The following is an 18,304-nucleotide window of genomic DNA, read 5'->3' on the forward strand; positions in this document are numbered from 1 at the left end:
AAAGTCATTTTCTCATGCCTAAACATGAAAATTAATTGCATATTCTATAAGTGGATATAGCAGTGACACAGTCAAAGTTGCAATTATTTTCCCATAAAGGCAAGATCTTAACATCATCATTTCTAATTTTGTGATACATATTATGTGTTGGCACTAAGAAGAGTGGCCTTTTGCGGTTCGTTTTGTTGTATCTCACCTAACTTTATAGACTATAAATGATTTTTTTTGGAATTTTGATAAATATTTTGGGAGATGATTAGGATATTTGAGGATTGACTTGTAGAGCTATAAGACTAATGGCTTAATTAATCCATTTAAACTAATAATTCACATATAGTACATTATTTGCCAATGTACATTTAATAATTTGATTTGAAAGTGTTACTAATAGAAATTGATATAGATATATCCAATTGACATTTAAACTAATCTATTCACATATAGTACATTATTCATCAATTAATTATAGGCTGATTCTTGTTTTTAGCACAACCAAAATATACGTTTTGGTTTGATGTGTTAACTTGACATTTCAACACCGAATTTGTTATGTCATCTTCACATTATTTAAAAATTAAAGTTGTTATTGGACATGCCACATAGATTTTCATTTTGGCACAATACTTGACTCTAGAAATTGTCTACTCACAAAGGTTGATAGTAAGACTAAAGAACTAAATTGGTCTATACTTATTGTAGTTTCCGACTATTAATTAGACATTAAAATTAAGTTGGTTACTAGCATTTGATTTTGCATCATCGTATGTTTGTATTTCGTAACATTAACTCTATTATTTACTTAAACTATTGCATCAAAATCTCAGATCAGAGTATATTTGTCTGGGCACGGTGCATTCAGGCCCATCACTGCCATTGTCAGAGATGTAATGGGAATGACCAAGGTAGTGGTGGGTTTGATAGCTACGATGGCGCACCAGGCAAGCCTCAGCCCCCCAGGCGGCTTGTGGCAAGACGACACGCTTTCACACAGAGCCGGCAAACCAGTGGTAGCATCTACTCATCTCAAACTATACAAAATATTTTATCGTGCTAACAACACTGCTTTCATTTCATCTCTCCTGGTGATCTTTCTCATCACCATCAGTGTGCCGAAGATATCATTTATTTACACGATGGCCATATTGTTTACAATGATGGTGGCGATAGGAGCTATTGCACTAAGTTATGTAATTGTCATGATCATTCAAATCCTGTTGAAACACAATCTGTTAGTCAAGTTATTGCTATTGTAGGTGTTGGGTTCATGGGCTTCTTACTGTTAACATCTGTCATGGCTGCTTTAAAGAATTCGTACGCCCAGTGGAAGGAACATAAAGTGCAGCATGAAGATTGGATAGTGATTCGAATCTTTTGCATTTTTTATCGGCTTCAACTATAATTCTAAGAAGACCATGTTTAAGAAAGACTTAGGAAGACCAGCGTTGCCACGTCCTGCTTGAGATTAAAAGGCTCAGTTAGTTTCTTTGTTGCACGTTCCCTAATGCAGAAGTATTATCATCTTATTTAAGTAGTTGTAAGCGTTTGTGACATTTTATCAGACAATTAGTACTAATAGATTATTGATCTTTCTTTATCTTTTTGTCAAGTATTTGTATGCTATGTTGCAATTTGAGGATGAGGAATGATTCAAGTTACTAATACTTCAGAAAGATAAAGAAAGATAAATAATCTATTAGTACTAATTGTCTGATAAAATGTCACAAACGCTTACAACTACTTAAATAAGATGATAATACTTTTGCATTAGGGAACGTGCAACAAAGAAACTAACTGAGCCTTTTAATCTCGAGCAGGACGTGGCAGCGCTGGTCTTCCTAAGTCTTTCTTAAATATGGTCTTCTTAGAATTATAGTTGAAGCCAATGAAAAACGCAAAAGATTCGATCAGTGATTGTCCGATCTTCATGCTGCACTTTCTTTTCCTTCCACTTGGTGTACGAATTCTTTAAAATAGCCATGGCAATTGCTAACAGTAAGATGCTCGTGAACCCAGCACCCATAGTAGCAATAACTTGACGGACAAGTTGTATTTGGACAAGATTTGTGATGATGCCGAGCTTCGAAACTTTTCTGACACACTGTTTGCATGCCATATAGAACCATTGGCCATAGTGACACTCGACATTTTCAATTCTCCCACATAGCCAGTAAGAACCATCCTATGCATCACAATAAATAATAGTGAGCTAAATAAAACTTAGCAATGAAAACCATCAAATAAAAGGGGAAAAATGCCTTTAGGTGGAGCACATCCCCTAGAGATTTAACATCAAGAGCATCAAATTCATCATATGTAAAAGGAATAGTCAATTCATGACACGCAATAGAGTCGTCGCCAGTAATTCTACCAAGATAGAACTTCCATGGTAAGATATCAAACAGTCAAATGAGTTTAAATCTTATAATGATTTTATGTAAGAGCAAACATGTAAGGGGCAAAAACAAACATTTCCTTCAATTTGGAAATTTCATCATTATTTGCATTAATGTGTACCTTAGATGCACTAAAATGCGTGCTCGCACGAACAACGCCTGAAATTTTAAATTTATAAGTTATTCTGGGCAACAACACTGTAAAGTAAATACATTCCAAAAATTGTTGGGACTACCGCAGCGGAAGACACGGAAACCAAACAGGTCCTTGACCGGATCTATTTAGGTGATTATGCATTCGACTCCAATTTCATGCAATAAACATAGATCTATAGATATAACATCAAATAAACACATAATCATGCATATTCGATGTAGATTCGATTGTTACCTCATAATCCATCATTGGATTGACGTTGCTAGCTGCACCACCCGGAGATCCTTGGTTTATCGACCACGAATCTTCCAACCTATTCCCTTGTCCTTGATTCTCCATCCGTGTGGGCGGATCTCGAAGAACCAAATAAAAGTGATATGAGATCTAGGGAAAACCAACACAAACACGAAATTGTCTTGATCTAATCCTATGAATTAGGATAGAACAAGAACAAAAACCAAAACCCTAATCTCCCTCGTGCAAAGGCACGAAAACCGAGGCAAGAGGGGAGAGAGAGAGCGCCGGTTATGGCGGCTAGGGTTAGGGTTTGTGATGTGTGGAGTGCTTTTTAGGGTTTCCCATCTCTACACTATTTATAAGCATGGACTTGTTGGGCTAGGATGGGGATCCATGGAATGACTTAAGTGTTGGGCTCACCCATTAGATAAATTACTAATTAAATCAAATGAACCATGATTTAATATATTATCAATGGAATATTATTTTGTTCCACTAAAGAATAATATTGCACTCCCACTTAAATCACCAAATTACAAATAACTTGGGTCCATTTTATTTTATAATATTTCCCGCGTTTAAGATTATCTTGATCCATCAATTTAATTCTTTTGTCTGCTATGTGACTAGAATTAAATTAATTCTCCAAAGAGTTTTTCTAGTTTGAAACTTTATTTATTATTCGTGGAATAAATTCCAACTGCGCAGTTTTCTGAATAATAAATTCCTTTTTCAAACACCTCTTGGGGATCGCCCCTTAGGGATTTAATCATACCACAATGGGCACGCGAATTCTATGAAATAATATTCCAATACCTTCATGTTATTCAATTACTACCATCCAAGATATCATGAACTTTGAGTTACGTACAAACTCTCACATATTGATAAGTCAAAGTGGCGTTTGATTGAATAAACAATATTGATATTAATATCATAGACTAGAAAATACTAAACTTTCTGAAATATATTCTTTCAGTAGATAGCAATAAAGAATACATTTCGGATTAGATCCTTTCAGTGCTTTACCACACCGGTGTTACTAATCTCTTCTTAGGTAAGAGAGAATTATCACAAACACCGCAACCGTACCAATAGGTAGCCAAAGCCTATATAGGTTGTGAATACATTTTTCTTCTTACTAGATCTGGCCAAGTCCCCTACTGGAAAACTCATGAGGAGATTCATCAAATTTCCCTACTTGACCTTCTTAGTAAAAAGCCTTAGACTTGTTTATCATATTTCAATAATAAACCATTATATTATATTATTTATTCTCATAATTAGGTAAACAAGTGGATGTGGCGTTTCTCGTATACATGCACAAGCTGACTGTACAAAGGCTTGTACGCTTGAAGCATTTTTTAGTATACAAACCCCAACAAAAATAAATAATTAAAAATCATCCCCGCCTCGAAATAAAGTAGGCTTGCATAATTGGACAATGGCAATAGAAATCTGCCTTTTAACTCTTTCCATTTGTTCAAGACAGGAGTCTACAATATCTACCCACAATGTGCAATAGAGGATGTTATGCCTGAGGCAAGAGGTGTTTATAATACATTCAACAAATGAGCAAACTAAACAATAATTCAACTCCTACTGTGGATCTGATAGTTGTATTTCAATGAGTCTAGATGTAGAGCGTGTCACAATCAGGCCACAATTGACAATCACACCAATAATATCTGTAAAAGTAAGAAGTAAGTAGCAAGGGAGAAATATGAATGCAAATTAACGCCAAAATTAAAAATGCTGAAGTTACCAAAAAGTGGTTCGTCTGCTACATTGGCAATCTGACTAATTTCCTCAAATGACTTAAACTGAAACATCATCTTTGTAAATTGTGGTTCATTCACTTCAAACATTTGTGTCTTTGAAAACATAACCAACCGAAATTCATGATTTTTGTTAGGGGATTGCAAGGACTATTTTCCTTCACAAGAAAATTGCGTATACGGAAAATCCCATCTTCCTTCAGTATTTCACCAAACCGCGCGTGCAAAGCTCGTGGAAAAGTAGCCTGGATTTTAACGCCCTGTAGGAAAATTCCAGAATTTATGATTTACTATTACTTTGCAAATAAACATTCGACGACCAACAAAATAACGTACCGCACGATCTTGTAAAACACACTGTTTGCTGATAACAATGGTTTTGTCTTCAACAGCGGTTGTCTCAAAAACACGAATGCATCGTACTTTGATAACCAAAGAAATTGAGTAAGCCTCAAGCTCATTGAGTATGGTGTGGAATGGTTCCATCGCGTCAAGCTTTCCTTCTATGACAAGAGCAAAAATGGTATGCTTGAGTTCTACAAGGTAAGTAGGTATGTGTGGATAGGGCTGATAATTTTTGGCATGACACGATAACACAACACAAACCCGCACGAAATTAATGGGTATGTGTCAAGGCTTATTGGGTTCTTGTCCTTATCGTGTCGACACAATAACGACACGAAAACTTTGTGTCGTGTTCGTGTTACACGTTAAGAAATAATATTAATATATTATAATATTTTATTATTTTTTTATTTATTTTAAAATTTTAAAATTAAAATTTAAAATTTAATATAAGAAATAATATTTATATATTATAATATTATTATTATAGTGTCATTATTGTGTCGTGTCATATATTTGTTGTTATCGTGTCGTGTTGACACGAAGTGGTTCGTGTCGTTAATGGGTTCGTGTCGTGTTCGTGTATGAGGGTAGCAGGTCGTGTTCGTGTTCGTGTTTGTAGTTTTTAACGGGTCGTGTTCGTGTTTGTTGTTATCGTGTCGTGTCGTTATCGTGTCGACACAACACGCACGATTTGTCACCCCTATATGTGGATACCTAGTCTTTAAATGACATATTTATATGCTAAAATATTATGCACGTAATCCTTATAAAACCTCCCACTTCCACTCACTCCACTTAATTTAGTGGCTCCATTTTGTATTAATCGTTTGATTACCAAGATTCCCTATATTTTCATTTGGAATAGATTATACCAATTAATTAAATTTAACACTTATTTGGTCAAATTAAATTACCTTGCATTTAGAATTTGGATCTAATTTTCCAAAATTCTACAATTATATTTAAAATACCCCTAATATATAGGCCTTAAAAACCGTTTCCAATATTGGATATACAAATTTTTATTTCCAAAAAAAAGACCCAAAAACCGCCTCCAAATTCATATAGATAAATTTTTATATATTTTGTATAGATAATATAGTAAGTATATTAGAAAAATCTTTTTATATTATCAGGAGTATTCATGTAATTATTCTCAAAACTCTCCTTTTATACTCCCTCTGTCCCAAGATAAGTGAGTACAAACTTTTTGGCACGAGATTTAAGGAAATATGATTTTGTTAGTAAAGTGGAAAATGAATAAAGTAAGAGAGTCAATAAATTAGAGAGAAAAAGTAAGAGAGAGAATATAAAAAAGGAAATGACTCACTCATCTTGGTATTTATTAATAATATTATATTAATTTTATTAGAATTGTGATTGTCTTCTTCCCCGCGTTGCAGCCGTTGTTTTTCTTTTTCCTCTGCAACTTTTTGTTCCAATGTTATTTCAGCCCTCCCATCCTTTATTTTTCGAAGATTCAGTCTTCAACAACATTAGTTTGGTGAGGGCTGGTGATGATTTTCGAAAATTTTGATAGTTTTTGAAGTAGTAAAAAAGGTAGACATTTTCTTTGGGTAGGGGCTTAAGCCCTCCCCCACCTCTTACTGGGTCCGCCCCTGCACCCAGCGATGCTCGCGGCTGCTGCACAATTTCATTACTTATTATTATTTTTTTTAATATAATACTCGGTATATATTATTTCTCTATATATACCCACATTTGCTTCTCATTTTTCACACCCTTCACTTCTCTTTTTCACACCTCCAACTTTTCATCTAACTTAATATATATTGGAAATTGATTCAAGTTTTCAAGCATTCATACCATATGCATATTCAATGGTTTTTAGATCTCAGTAGTTTTATTAGTTTAAAATGGTAGTTTCATTTATTCATTTTTAGATTTAAAGTAATGTAATTATCCATTTTTATGTAATATGAAATCATTTTTAGATTTAAAGTAATGTAATTATCCATTTTTATGTAATATGAAATCATTTTTCTTTTTTTCATTTTAAATGCCGATTGAAAATTGAGTTGAGTTTGAAAATGAGGTTGAAATTGGGGCTGACTACATTGCAGGTGTTGTGGCTAAAAAATAAAACTGACGTGACAACTGAAAAATGGAGTCGAGCCTTTTTTTTAGTGCGCACCATAAATACTCTGATGAGTTAGTGGGGGATATAGTTCACTTACTAAAAATAAAAATAAATAAATACTTTATTCTATGTCTTTGATTGGCCGACTCAAATGGAAAACAATTAGAGTTACATGTGATTTCCTTAGTTTTAAAGAAACATTGTTGGATCAATAGAATCTGATGAAGAAAGAAATGCTGAAGTTAAACACGCATTTGTGGTGGAAGTTTCCAGGAAGAATGGGAATTGTGTGTGGTGTATTTAAAGTGATTGTTTGTGGAGCACCAAGAGTGTGAACCCACAATTACTTGTCTTAGTGCACCGTGTCGGCCTCACTTAGCACTTTCTATACGTTTCCACTTCAAACATAATCCACCCCACAACTTACATACACGTGCTCATAACAATTCATACAGTATATTTTAATTTTGTATGATAAGATTATAATGCTCATTGTTTTCATCATATGAAGTGCATTGACCAGATTTTAATGCCAACATAAGTGCAATATCTTGATTGTATAAAAGAAAATATAGGGGCCAAATTACAATAATAAAAGTAATAGGGAATTGTATACCATATGTAAAAATAAAATTATAGACTTCGACTGATAAAATTAATAATAAAAGAAATGAGTAAATAAATAATCTAATTTTTTAGTTGATAAGTAATTATTAAAATTGCACCATTACAGGTGTCCATCACATTCAAATCATACAAACTAAATACTTAAATTAAATGATTTTATTTTATCAAATCACACCTTAACCTAAATCAAAAAATCTGAGCTATTTTAACTGGATCATTTATTGGGCTAGTCTTAATGGGCCAAGAAGGCCTGCTTCCCAACCCCTATTGCTTAAACCTTAAACCCCACCATTAATTTTCTCTTCTTCTCTGCAGTCTGCTCATACCGGACGAACCACGCCCTACACAATCCAGACCTGCCGCTTCGAGTTTTCCGACGAGCCATCGCAGCCTAGCTCTTCGCCTCCACCCGGTCTCTCTCAGGTGCTATATTTTTCTGGCAAAATTATTGATTTTTTGACCGTTTCAAAGTTTTTGTAATTCGGCTTTCAAATTTTTGTTGGGATATGGAATGAACCAAAAAATGGGCACAAAATGCCAATGTTGTAAATTTTCTCAACATTCTGCTTTTATATATAGTATAGATTCATGATTTATTAAATTTAGAATTTCTGTTTACCAACTGAGTTACAAAACGTTCAATTCGGTTCTGAACTTCGTTAGAAATCAGGCTTAAGAAGGTCGACCATGGTGAAAACGAAATCCCAATCGAAGAAGTCCAAAAGAGGCGGCGTGGATTTCAAAGTAATTAACTGAAATTCTTTACTATGTGCAAGTTATGTTTCTTAGTAAAAAAGGATCGGTAGTGAATAAATTCTCAAGTTTTTAAATTTCATTTTTCTGTAGAAATTTAAGCGGAAAATCGGCCGCAAACTGCCTCCTCCGAAGAACTCTACCAACACCGAAATAAAATCTAAAGCGATAGTACTTCCAGAGCAAAGTATAGCTTCTGAAAGGGCTGGTTTAGCAACCAGCAAAAGGGGGTTGACGTTGAAGGAGCTTCTTCAGCAGACAAGTCATCATAATGCAAAATCCCGTAAAGGTATGTTCACTTCTCAATTTGTAATATTTCCTTTAGTGTAGTACTTGGACATATTTGATTAATATACATATATATCAATTCTGCTGATGGTTCCTTCCATATGAAGATATCAAGTGACATCTATTGCATTGTGTTCGGTTAATAAATTTTCCCTTGCTCTTTGATGTCCCTGTTTTCACTTTGTGCCTTATAGTTTACGTGTGTCGCCTTTTTTACAGATGCATTGCATGGTATCAAAGATATACTCCTGAACAACCCTGATGAGCTGAAGTTACATAAACTTTCTGTTGTTGAAAAACTTCGTGAACGAATTGGTGATGATGATGAGTTTGTCCGTGAAACGCTTTATCAACTTTTTAAGTCAGTGATTTTCCCTGGTGGTACAAAGGTATTTCTGGTTGTTGCATAATATTTAATCTATGAAGTTCATAACTTATTTTGTGCCATCAAATCTGTATGGAATAACCGTTAGATTGTTATTTGTAAGACTGACATTTTCCCCATGTTTTCAAGTTTAAAGCTGAGCTGTTGCTTTAGTTGATTTTATGCTTTGACTCTTGCAGGACAACCAAGGGCCAGTTGTTTCTTTGATGATGGCATATGTTTTTAATGCTATGGCCCATTTAGTACTTGATGTTCGTTTGATGGCTTTCAAATTTTCCGACCTTGTTGTCCAGTTCTACCCCTCTTCTTTCCCCTTTTATGCTGAAAAAGTAAGCTTATTGTTTTCTTTTCAGTGCCAGTTGGATGCTTGTTGCAGTATATTTGTTATGTGTTTGCATCTTCAAAATTATTTTTCTACATACTTAATTTCGTACGTACTTTCTAAAATATCATCTCATCTCTAGTGCTAGAGTTGATATTGTTAAACTATGAGCTAGGCATAGTATAAGAGGTGAGTTTAGGGAGTGCAAACTAACTATACGGATCATCATTGCCCTATATATAGAGTTTTGTACAAAGGGATCCATGCATATAAGATATAACCATGCATTGTTAAGTTTACAACAGCACCACTGAAAATGAGAGCAACAGCTTTACTATCTAACAGCACCATGTAGGGTTGATTCTAGGTAGTTCTAATTCAACCCCTATACAAACTGAAGTAACCATTTCCTATTGGAATATTGGAAAGTAGTTCCTGAAACCGAACCCCCGTAACTGGTTTGGTGAATACATCAGCCACCTGCTCCGTTGTTGAAAACAAGTGAATATCTAACTCCTTACTGACCACTTTGTCTCTTACAAAATGTTTATCAATCTCATATGATTAGTTCTTGCAAAATGAACCGGATTTGACGCAATAGTAGCCGCACTCTTGTTACCACACCAGATAACCGGATCATGGTGAAGATTGATCCCAATTTCATGAAGCATGGATTTAATACAGATTACCTCAAATGCAGAATCTGCCAAGATATGATGATACTCCGACTCTGTTGAACTGCGAGAAATTACATTTTACTTCTTAGAGGTACAAGAGATAAGATTGGGACCAAGAAAAATACAGAAGCCTACTAATTAGCATTACAGAATACTTTAAGGTGAAGATAGGATGAGGGATGAAAAGCAAAATTAGTTCAGAGTGCTTCTGAGATTATGCAACAGGCGTTTACATGCTTCCCGTAGAAGATCAGTAGGATTGTGAAAAAATAGGCTTAGTTTATTGACCATGAATGAGATGTCTGGTCAGAAGTGTGTGAGATACCGAAGAGCACTCCCGGTGCTACGAAATAAGGTAAGACTGTACAGAAGACAACTGTCATAAGGTGGGTTGGGTTTACTAGTTGTGAGTTTGGTTTTGATGTATCTGTGACCTTTACCTCGATTACCAGGATTCTGACTGTAGACAGCATAAGCTTGAGGATTTGATTGCTGAGTGAATAGAGAAACCGCCAGCAGCAGCAGCTGAGGCCTGGTTTAGCAGTTGAAATCTCATTAGTTTTCAGAGCAAACTGTACCTCTTCCAGAGACAAATCCTCACATTTGGATTGGATAAAGACACTGATGCTTTTGAACTCAGGACCTTGTCCACCAAGTACAAAGTTAACAAGATCAGTTTTGATTTGTTGACCTGACCAAAACTGAAGAGCTGATCAGAAATACCTTGAATTTCAAAACATAATCATCAATAGAGGGATTCCCCCCTTCTTTAGCATCTGGAGTTGAAACCAAAGCTTGCATATTGAGCTCTTGATTGAGAGTGGAATGAGTTTCAGAGGTGTTCCAGATCTGAGCGAAAGTTGTGCATTGACCGGAATTACCAATCACTGAAGGCGAAATTGCAGTAAGGATCCAGCCAAAAATAAATTTATCACGGTGGTGCCAGATCAAATAGTCAAAATTCTGACTATCGCCTTCAGTGAATTGCGGTGGGGCATAATTTTGTAGGATGCCATCCTCAAATCTGTAGGCGCGAGGGGTGGTGAAACCTTGAGTTTTCCAAAAGCTATAGTTTGTTCGATCAAGCTTGATGCTTACGGGATGGATTGAAGGAAGAATTTGCTGAGTAGTAGCCATGAGATAGCTAAAAAGGCGATCACGGATCTATAGACTCGAGTGCGAATACAAGCAAGGCGGAAAGTGGGGAGGATCGGAAAAAACTTATCGATACCATGTTAACTATGAGCTAAGCATAGTAGAAGAGATGGTTTTAGGGAATGAAAGCTAGTCATACATATCATCATTGTGCTCTATAGATAGAGCTGTGTATAAAGTGATCCATGCATATAACTGTGCATGGGTAAGTTACAACAGCATAACAGAAAATGAGAGCAACAGCTTAACTATCTAACAGCATAACTAACATGCCACATCGGCTTCATTCTAGATAGTTCTAATGGATATTGGTGGAGTCATTTTGTCACCTAACTGTCTCTTTATGCTCCACCATTACCACTTAAACTCTGATGGAATTTCAAGCCAACTTACAATTTTTTTCCTATTGTTATCATTGATTTTTTCTTACACTCCCTATGGTCATCTGATATAAAATCTTTGATAATCTCTACAGGTTCTCCAAAACTATGAAAATTTCCTACGGAAGAACCAGTTTTTAGAGGATAAGAGCAAATTAAAGAGCATTCTATCTGGACTGGTTCGTTGCTTATCACTATTGCCATGCGAAGACAGAGAACACGCGGCAGCTAAAAATGTAATTTCTGGTGGATAGATGTTACTAGCAAATGTTGGAATTCCTAATTTCTTAATGTTATTATTATTTTCAAGTAAAGTTATACCATGATCCCATTGCCTTATTCTATACCATGTGAGAGGCATTTCATCCAATCCTCTATTCCTTTAGCTGTTAAATTTCTAAATCATCTCTAGTAAGAATTTACCAGTTTTCCCTGTTCGAGCAAGTTACACAAGTCCAGATTCTAATGCCATAGAATGTCATTGTTTCCTTCTACCACATTTAAACTGTGCTTAGTTGGTGAGAGGGGGGATCTATTTTAATTAATTCTGACCAATGCTGTGTGCAAAGTCACAAGCATGATCTTTAGAGCCCTTCCTGATGCATTGTTTCTTGTGCTTATTTTTTGGGCAACTTTGCGTAATGAGCAAGCTGTTTCTCTGAAAATAAAATGTTGTGTGTGTGAGTCTGTGCTAAAAGTGAGGCTGAATATTAATATATATCATTGTAGCCTCTATATATAAAGGCCACCACCTTAGAGCATTTTTGGCTATATTTTGAACTATTAACTATATTCATTATTTTTGTCTGCTTGCCGGTGTGGATTTTTTTTTCTTTCTCAGTTGTATTTTATATAGCTAATCTTGATCAATCCTTGCAGGATATTGCAGCTCCTGTAATTCTTCATGCTTTTGAGCCTGAGATTGCAATAGAACCTATTGGTGAGTTTCAGAAACATTTTACTTCCAGCAGGTTCACTTTTTATCTTTTAAGCTTATTAGTCTGTTACATCTGCTAAAAGAAGTATAGGTGTTAATCTAACTTAAGGTCTCTTATATTGGCAATATACATTAGATGTCTTAGTTTGAAGAAAAAGCTATTCAGTACTTACTTTATTTTCATATTTGGCAGGCCTTGTGGATTTTACCAGGCAATTAAAGGATATTTTGCCTATTTTAGTTGCTTGTTTCCATGATTTCATACCATTGATGCATAGCACCTCCCAACTAGATCTGCAATCATGTGAGTGTATGCAGTTTTTACTTCAGAGTATAGAAATCATAGTCAAACTTTTTGTTGGTGGGATTTCTGAAAGTGAATCGGATACAAAGATTATTCCATTGTGCGGGAAGCCTGGTTTGACTGCATGCAATAAGTTACTACCACCGATGATATTAAAGAAGTTATGGGATGCCTATCCTCTCAACCTAGTTCATCTTACGAGAAAGGTAACCTTATTCCTTGTCGTAAACTAGTGGTTTCAGATTTTCCCCGAGTCAGATGTGGTTTTCTTCAGGATAAAATTGTTCATGCAAGATGTGTTTGAAGATGAAAGCTTTTTAGTGTTGGCCCAAGTTGGTGTGGCAACTCAATACCAATTGTTTGCCAAATCTTTACTCTTTTGCTGCATTACTTTGTTTCATCAGTTTATTGTTTATTCCTACATCTATCTGATAGTTGAATTGAATATGATCACCTACTTTCCTTTTAGTGGTTGAATTACCAATAAATGATGTTTCTCAATCTCTAACGAGCTAAGCCTTTCATTTTGTTTTATTTGGTGTCATGCAGGATTATCGACGAATATCAATGCTGAATACAACAATTACCCAAATATTTTTGCAGTTGAAAAACTGGGACCAGTCTCCTTCGGTTTTGTTGGATAAGTTTTTGGAATTCATTGAAAGCTCAATGGCTACAAAGGTTTCCTTTGACTCCTATTATTTGCTCTTGCATATAAATTAAACTCTACCTGGTAATCCTGAAAACCAAGTAATGTTAGAATCTGTTTATTTGATCATCACTTTTGTTTCATTAATGTTAGTTTCTGACAAATTGCAGAACGGCTGTTTGTATAAACTATTGTCTGTGTTTGATTTTTTAAACGGTTTCTACTCTATTTCCTACCCGATAATTAAAATATTTGTGCAGATGCAATCAGGTAAGATTGTCCATGAGAAAGACTTGGTTCCACTTATACCATACATACCAAAATTAGTAATGCAAATCTCTGGTAGCTGGAGGCCTCGTATCCTTCAGGTTTGTTATGGTCAGATATTCATATTTGCTATTTTATGTTAAGGCAGAGGTTTTATTATTTTATAATTTTATATTACCCATTCTCAAGTTTTGAACCTCATTTATCATCACAGGCTTTTACTGAGGTTTTCAAGAACTCCAGTCCAGAGTCTCCCATGAAATTAGCTTGCATTATTGCAATTGAAGAAATGCTTGCTCTTGTAAGATGTTAATTCTATCTATTTATCTGTTGAATGCTTGCTCATTTATCATCACATGCTTTTGCTGAGGTTTTCAAGAATGTACATTCTTCTAAAATTAATTTAATTTATTTGTTTCTTTGTATATCTGTTAACAATATTGTGATTGCATGTTATTAAGATTTCTAATCTGATATAATTTTCGAGCATCATATCCTATCCAGAAATATATACACTTGTTTTTTCGTATATTTGATATAATTTGTTTGTTTGCATATCTGTTAACTCCTGATGTTAAATTGCTATGAAGATTGCTAAGTCCTGATATCCAGTGACAATCAACACTCTGCACCTAAAGCAAATAGATTTATAGTACTCCCTCCGTCCGCGATTAGGAGTCCCATTTCTTGGCGGCACGGGTTTTAAGAAGTGTTAAGAAAAGTGGGTGGAAAAAAGTTAGTGGAATATGGAACCCACTTGTATATATTAGTTTTAAGTGAAATGTGAGTGGAATGGGTTAGTGGAATGTGGGACTCTATTGCCATTTATGGTAAAAGTGAACCGAGACTCCTATTCGCGGACGGACGAAAATGAAAAAACGGGACTCCTATTTGCTGACGGAGAGAGTATAATAAAACAGCCAGTCAGCCAAAGTTCACCTGTCTAATTTTGAAGACCTTGATGATAGATTGCTATGAAGTGTAAATAAATGATACTCATGTGTGTCAAAATGGTATACTAATTTTAATACGTACTATTTTGTTTTGTTATTATATACTTTCACTTTGTGATGAATTATTATTAACAAAGTACTGGAGTATAATATATCCTAGAAAAATATGAGCTAAAATGTATTGGTGCAACAGGGAGGAGCTCACTTTACCTTGATGTGTTTCAAAAAATGGTATACTAATTTTAATACTAGTATATTTTGTTTTGTTATTATATAGTACTTTCACTTTGTGATGAAGTATTATTAACAAAGTTAACACTCTTATATTCTAATAATACTGTTGTGTGTCAAAATGGTATACTAATTTTAATACTGCTATTTTGTTTTGTTATTATATACTTTCACTGTGATGAAGTATTATTAACATAGTATATTATATTCTAGAAAAAATGAGCCTAAATGTATTGGTGCAACAGGGAAGGAGCTCAATTTACCTTGATGAGAGTGATCCTTCTTTGTTATCCTATCAGATCAGTTGGATACAGGATCTTCCTTCACTGCTGATTTTGTTAGATGACAAAAGTCCTGCATGTTCAAAGGTAGTTTCCTGGCATGTAAATGTAATGCTTTAATATTTTCTCCTGAATACTTCTACTGATGAGCTATATAATTATTATCAGTACCAGAATCCTTTATCAGTAATTGTTCTTTCCGCAGGCTGTGTTACGACTTCTTTTGTACATAGGGCAATGTGCTCCACTTGACTCTCCATTCTCACGAGAGTTTGATACTTTGCAGTTTAGATTTAAAGATTTCTTTTGCAAACTAGTTGAAAATGGTATATACATCTACCCATTCTTCATACTTTCTTTATCCTTCTCCATGTGCTGACTGTAATACTCTGTTTTGTAGACAAATGCTTTGGTCCCTTCATAAGGCATGCAGGAGATATTAAGGAGCTTGCCATTTGTTGCCTTTATTACTTCTCTTACATGGACTCTCTGCTTCTGCAGTCACTTGTTTCATGTTGCTTATGTAAGTATTGTTGAACTTCATTTTGTAACTGTTTCACATTTTATGCTGTTAATACTCTCCCGCTTGTTCTCCTCTAGTCCTCTTTTAAGGAGGATATGTTGAATAAAGTGGTTGAGGTGGAACAAAGCCGATAACAATCTCACAGCAAGTTAATAGGAGTAGATTTGTTTGCTGATCCTGTTAAAAATGAAGGAAAATTTTTTGTTGCTTTATTTATCTTAAGGACATCGAAGTGATATAGATGTTGTCTCTGAATTTTAGTAAAGAAGAATATATCTACAGAATTTGGGACTGTGACTGTTGAAGAGTATAATTAATGTGTAGATTTGCTTTGTCTCATACCCAGGCAATGTTCTTGAGCCGTTATTCATTTCCCGTATCTTTGAAGTTCTGCAATCTTCCTTTAGAGCTGGGCATATCCTGGTAGCAGACTATATAAGTATCCATGTCACTTTACTCTCACGGTTTCAAGTTTATCCAGGTAACTAATTTTTCTGGGAGTAGCATTTCGGGATGTGAAATTTTGTTGAAATTTTCTGGAGTATATTGCAGGGAAAAGTATAAATTATCTTTCTTTGTCTAAATTGTTGTATATGCTTCTTATTTTACTTATATGTCATTTTTTGCAGATCCAGTCACTGAGAGTGATGGGAAATCACACTGGAAGACATTTAAGAATGTTACTAGAGTTGTCTGTTCATCTTTGTCACAGATTGGTGATGATAATCTTGTCTTGCAGATGCTGGAGAAGATAATTGTCGATCAAATTGTATGTTAATCCTTTTCCCATATTGATTATTTTCTTCGAACTCCCTCCATGGATCATATTAACTTAGTTCTTAGATTATCTCACTTTCTCTTGAACTAAGTGGTGAAAATAACTTTTTATATTCGATTATTATTTATCAGTGTTCGGATATACCTTTGGACAATAAGTGCGCCTTTGTCAGATTGCTTCTCACACTTGACTCAAAGCCGTCAAGACTTTCGGATCTGAGTGTTGTGAGCATGAGCCATGTTCTTCCACAATACATGACCTCTGTGTTATCTGTAAGTATTTTTCCTAAAAAATTTTTGTTTTAAAGTTGGTATATTTTTCCGCTAGTTTCAACATCATCAATTTATTTAGTTATTTGTATAAGTTCAATTATGCCTTTTCGGTGCAGAATGTTCGGTACAATGATGAAGATTCAATGTCTGTGATCAGTGTAAAAAGAAGACAATATTACTTACTACCTTGCTTTTATCTAATTTATGGGAGCAAAAGGTTATTAAGTCTTGTGTTAAATGTGATGGGATCTTGGGTATCTGAGGCTAGTTCCTCAGTTGATCGTTCGAATACAATATGTAGCATTGCCTCAGTACTCCTTCTAATGTATGAAGACGTCAAGGTCCGTCAGATTCTTCCATCGTGCAAGATTGAGATGGCAAGTGTGTTACAGAATATGCTCAACGTACTGGTACGAATGTTGCTTCAATTTACAGTTCAAATTTTAATACTTTCTTTTCCAATCCAAAGCCCTAAATTATTTATGACACCACAATAAAGTCTCTTTTTACTTGTGAATAGACTTGTGGTGAAGGGCCAAACATGACTTTGGAGGAAAGGTATAACATTGAGAGGGCATACAATCAGTTGAGAGCAATCACCAACACTGAGTAGCAGTATAGCTATCACTCCGGAGAAGGGAGAAAGTACCATCTTTCCTATCTTTCGACTAAATTCTCCAAGCCACGTTCCTCCAATTGTTGTTTATTTACAGTAGAATGAATCTCGTGAAGGAGGGAGCTGGTTTCTGCTGTGAATGTCTCTCGGTGAACTTTTTCTTGTAGTTCTCTCCCAGAATTCTTGATCAACAAGGGGAAGTCATGCCCGATAAAAGCCCTCAGCCTGCAGGCCGCCCAACTACATGTACACCCAACCATCCATACCTCAAGGACTGAGGCGTCGTTGAATGCAAATCGCATAGTTGACATCTCGGATGCTTTTCATTGTTTAGCAAATCACCTTTTCCTCTCGTATGTATCAGCCAGTAATGTGCATATTTTGATTTAGATAGAGCCATTAATTTTTTTTCTTAACCCGAGCTAGTTTGTGTCACTGTCTCCTCAACCTAGAATTTAAGCTTAGGAAAATTTTGTTCGTATGCTATAAAGAGATGGTTACACTTTTTGTCATTTGTAACCATTTTTTATTCGTAGATTACCCAGTCTAAAGAGCAGACAATACGATCAAAGGACTGAATATATTATTTGATGGTATTACACAATATTCAAATTATGTTCAGTTTATATTAGTCAACTGGTGCTTAAGATGGTGATTCTAGCATTTATTTTTGACAAGTACTCCATTGAATATGATATTTTTTAAATGATATTTCAAATTTATCCAAAAAAATCTTTAAAAATTTCTGTAGTATACAAATAATATTAGCAGTAATATTATTATTAATTTTATAATAAAATATGAATGAAATAAGTTAATAAAATGTATTAATGAAAATAGTAATAACAAAAATAAAATAGAATAATAGTATAATCTATATCACTGAAATCTG

At 34.8% G+C, this 18,304-nt stretch overlaps 1 protein-coding gene across 4 annotated transcripts; it reads left to right on the forward strand.

Annotated features, from left to right (window-relative positions):
- The first annotated feature begins 7,955 nt into the window (after positions 1–7,955).
- Positions 7,956–18,048, forward strand: LOC125223651. 4 transcript variants are annotated; one of them, XM_048126897.1, is made up of 20 exons: positions 7,956–8,064; positions 8,312–8,385; positions 8,488–8,683; positions 8,902–9,071; positions 9,247–9,396; positions 11,697–11,837; positions 12,481–12,541; positions 12,732–13,048; positions 13,392–13,523; positions 13,752–13,859; positions 13,973–14,059; positions 15,188–15,310; positions 15,429–15,549; positions 15,624–15,746; positions 16,093–16,227; positions 16,376–16,515; positions 16,656–16,796; positions 16,913–17,206; positions 17,317–17,441; positions 17,529–18,048. In XM_048126897.1, the coding sequence occupies exons 2-19, from the start codon at positions 8,329–8,331 to the stop codon at positions 17,407–17,409; spliced, it is 2,589 nt and encodes an 862-aa protein (XP_047982854.1). In that variant the 5' UTR covers positions 7,956–8,064; positions 8,312–8,328; the 3' UTR covers positions 17,410–17,441; positions 17,529–18,048. The 4 variants fall into 4 exon arrangements, 3 of the variants coding, with proteins under 3 accessions (XP_047982854.1, XP_047982853.1, XP_047982855.1); XM_048126896.1 differs by having other exon boundaries at positions 17,317–18,048; XM_048126898.1 differs by having other exon boundaries at positions 7,962–8,064; positions 8,305–8,385; positions 17,317–18,048.
- Positions 18,049–18,304: the final 256 nt, after the last annotated feature.

The sequence above is a fragment of the Salvia hispanica genome, chromosome 4, assembly GCF_023119035.1.
Source record: "Salvia hispanica cultivar TCC Black 2014 chromosome 4, UniMelb_Shisp_WGS_1.0, whole genome shotgun sequence".
Lineage (NCBI taxonomy): Eukaryota > Viridiplantae > Streptophyta > Magnoliopsida > Lamiales > Lamiaceae > Salvia > Salvia hispanica.

Bases quoted from the DNA above. Each gene is read 5' to 3' on its own strand.
- LOC125223651 (XM_048126896.1), top strand. From the start codon at position 8,329: ATGGTGAAAACGAAATCCCAATCGAAGAAGTCCAAAAGAGGCGGCGTG. The intron at 15,747-16,092 runs GTAAGTATTGTT...TCTCATACCCAG, and splicing joins ACTTGTTTCATGTTGCTTAT to GCAATGTTCTTGAGCCGTTA. The intron at 17,207-17,316 runs GTACGAATGTTG...ACTTGTGAATAG, and splicing joins AGAATATGCTCAACGTACTG to ACTTGTGGTGAAGGGCCAAA.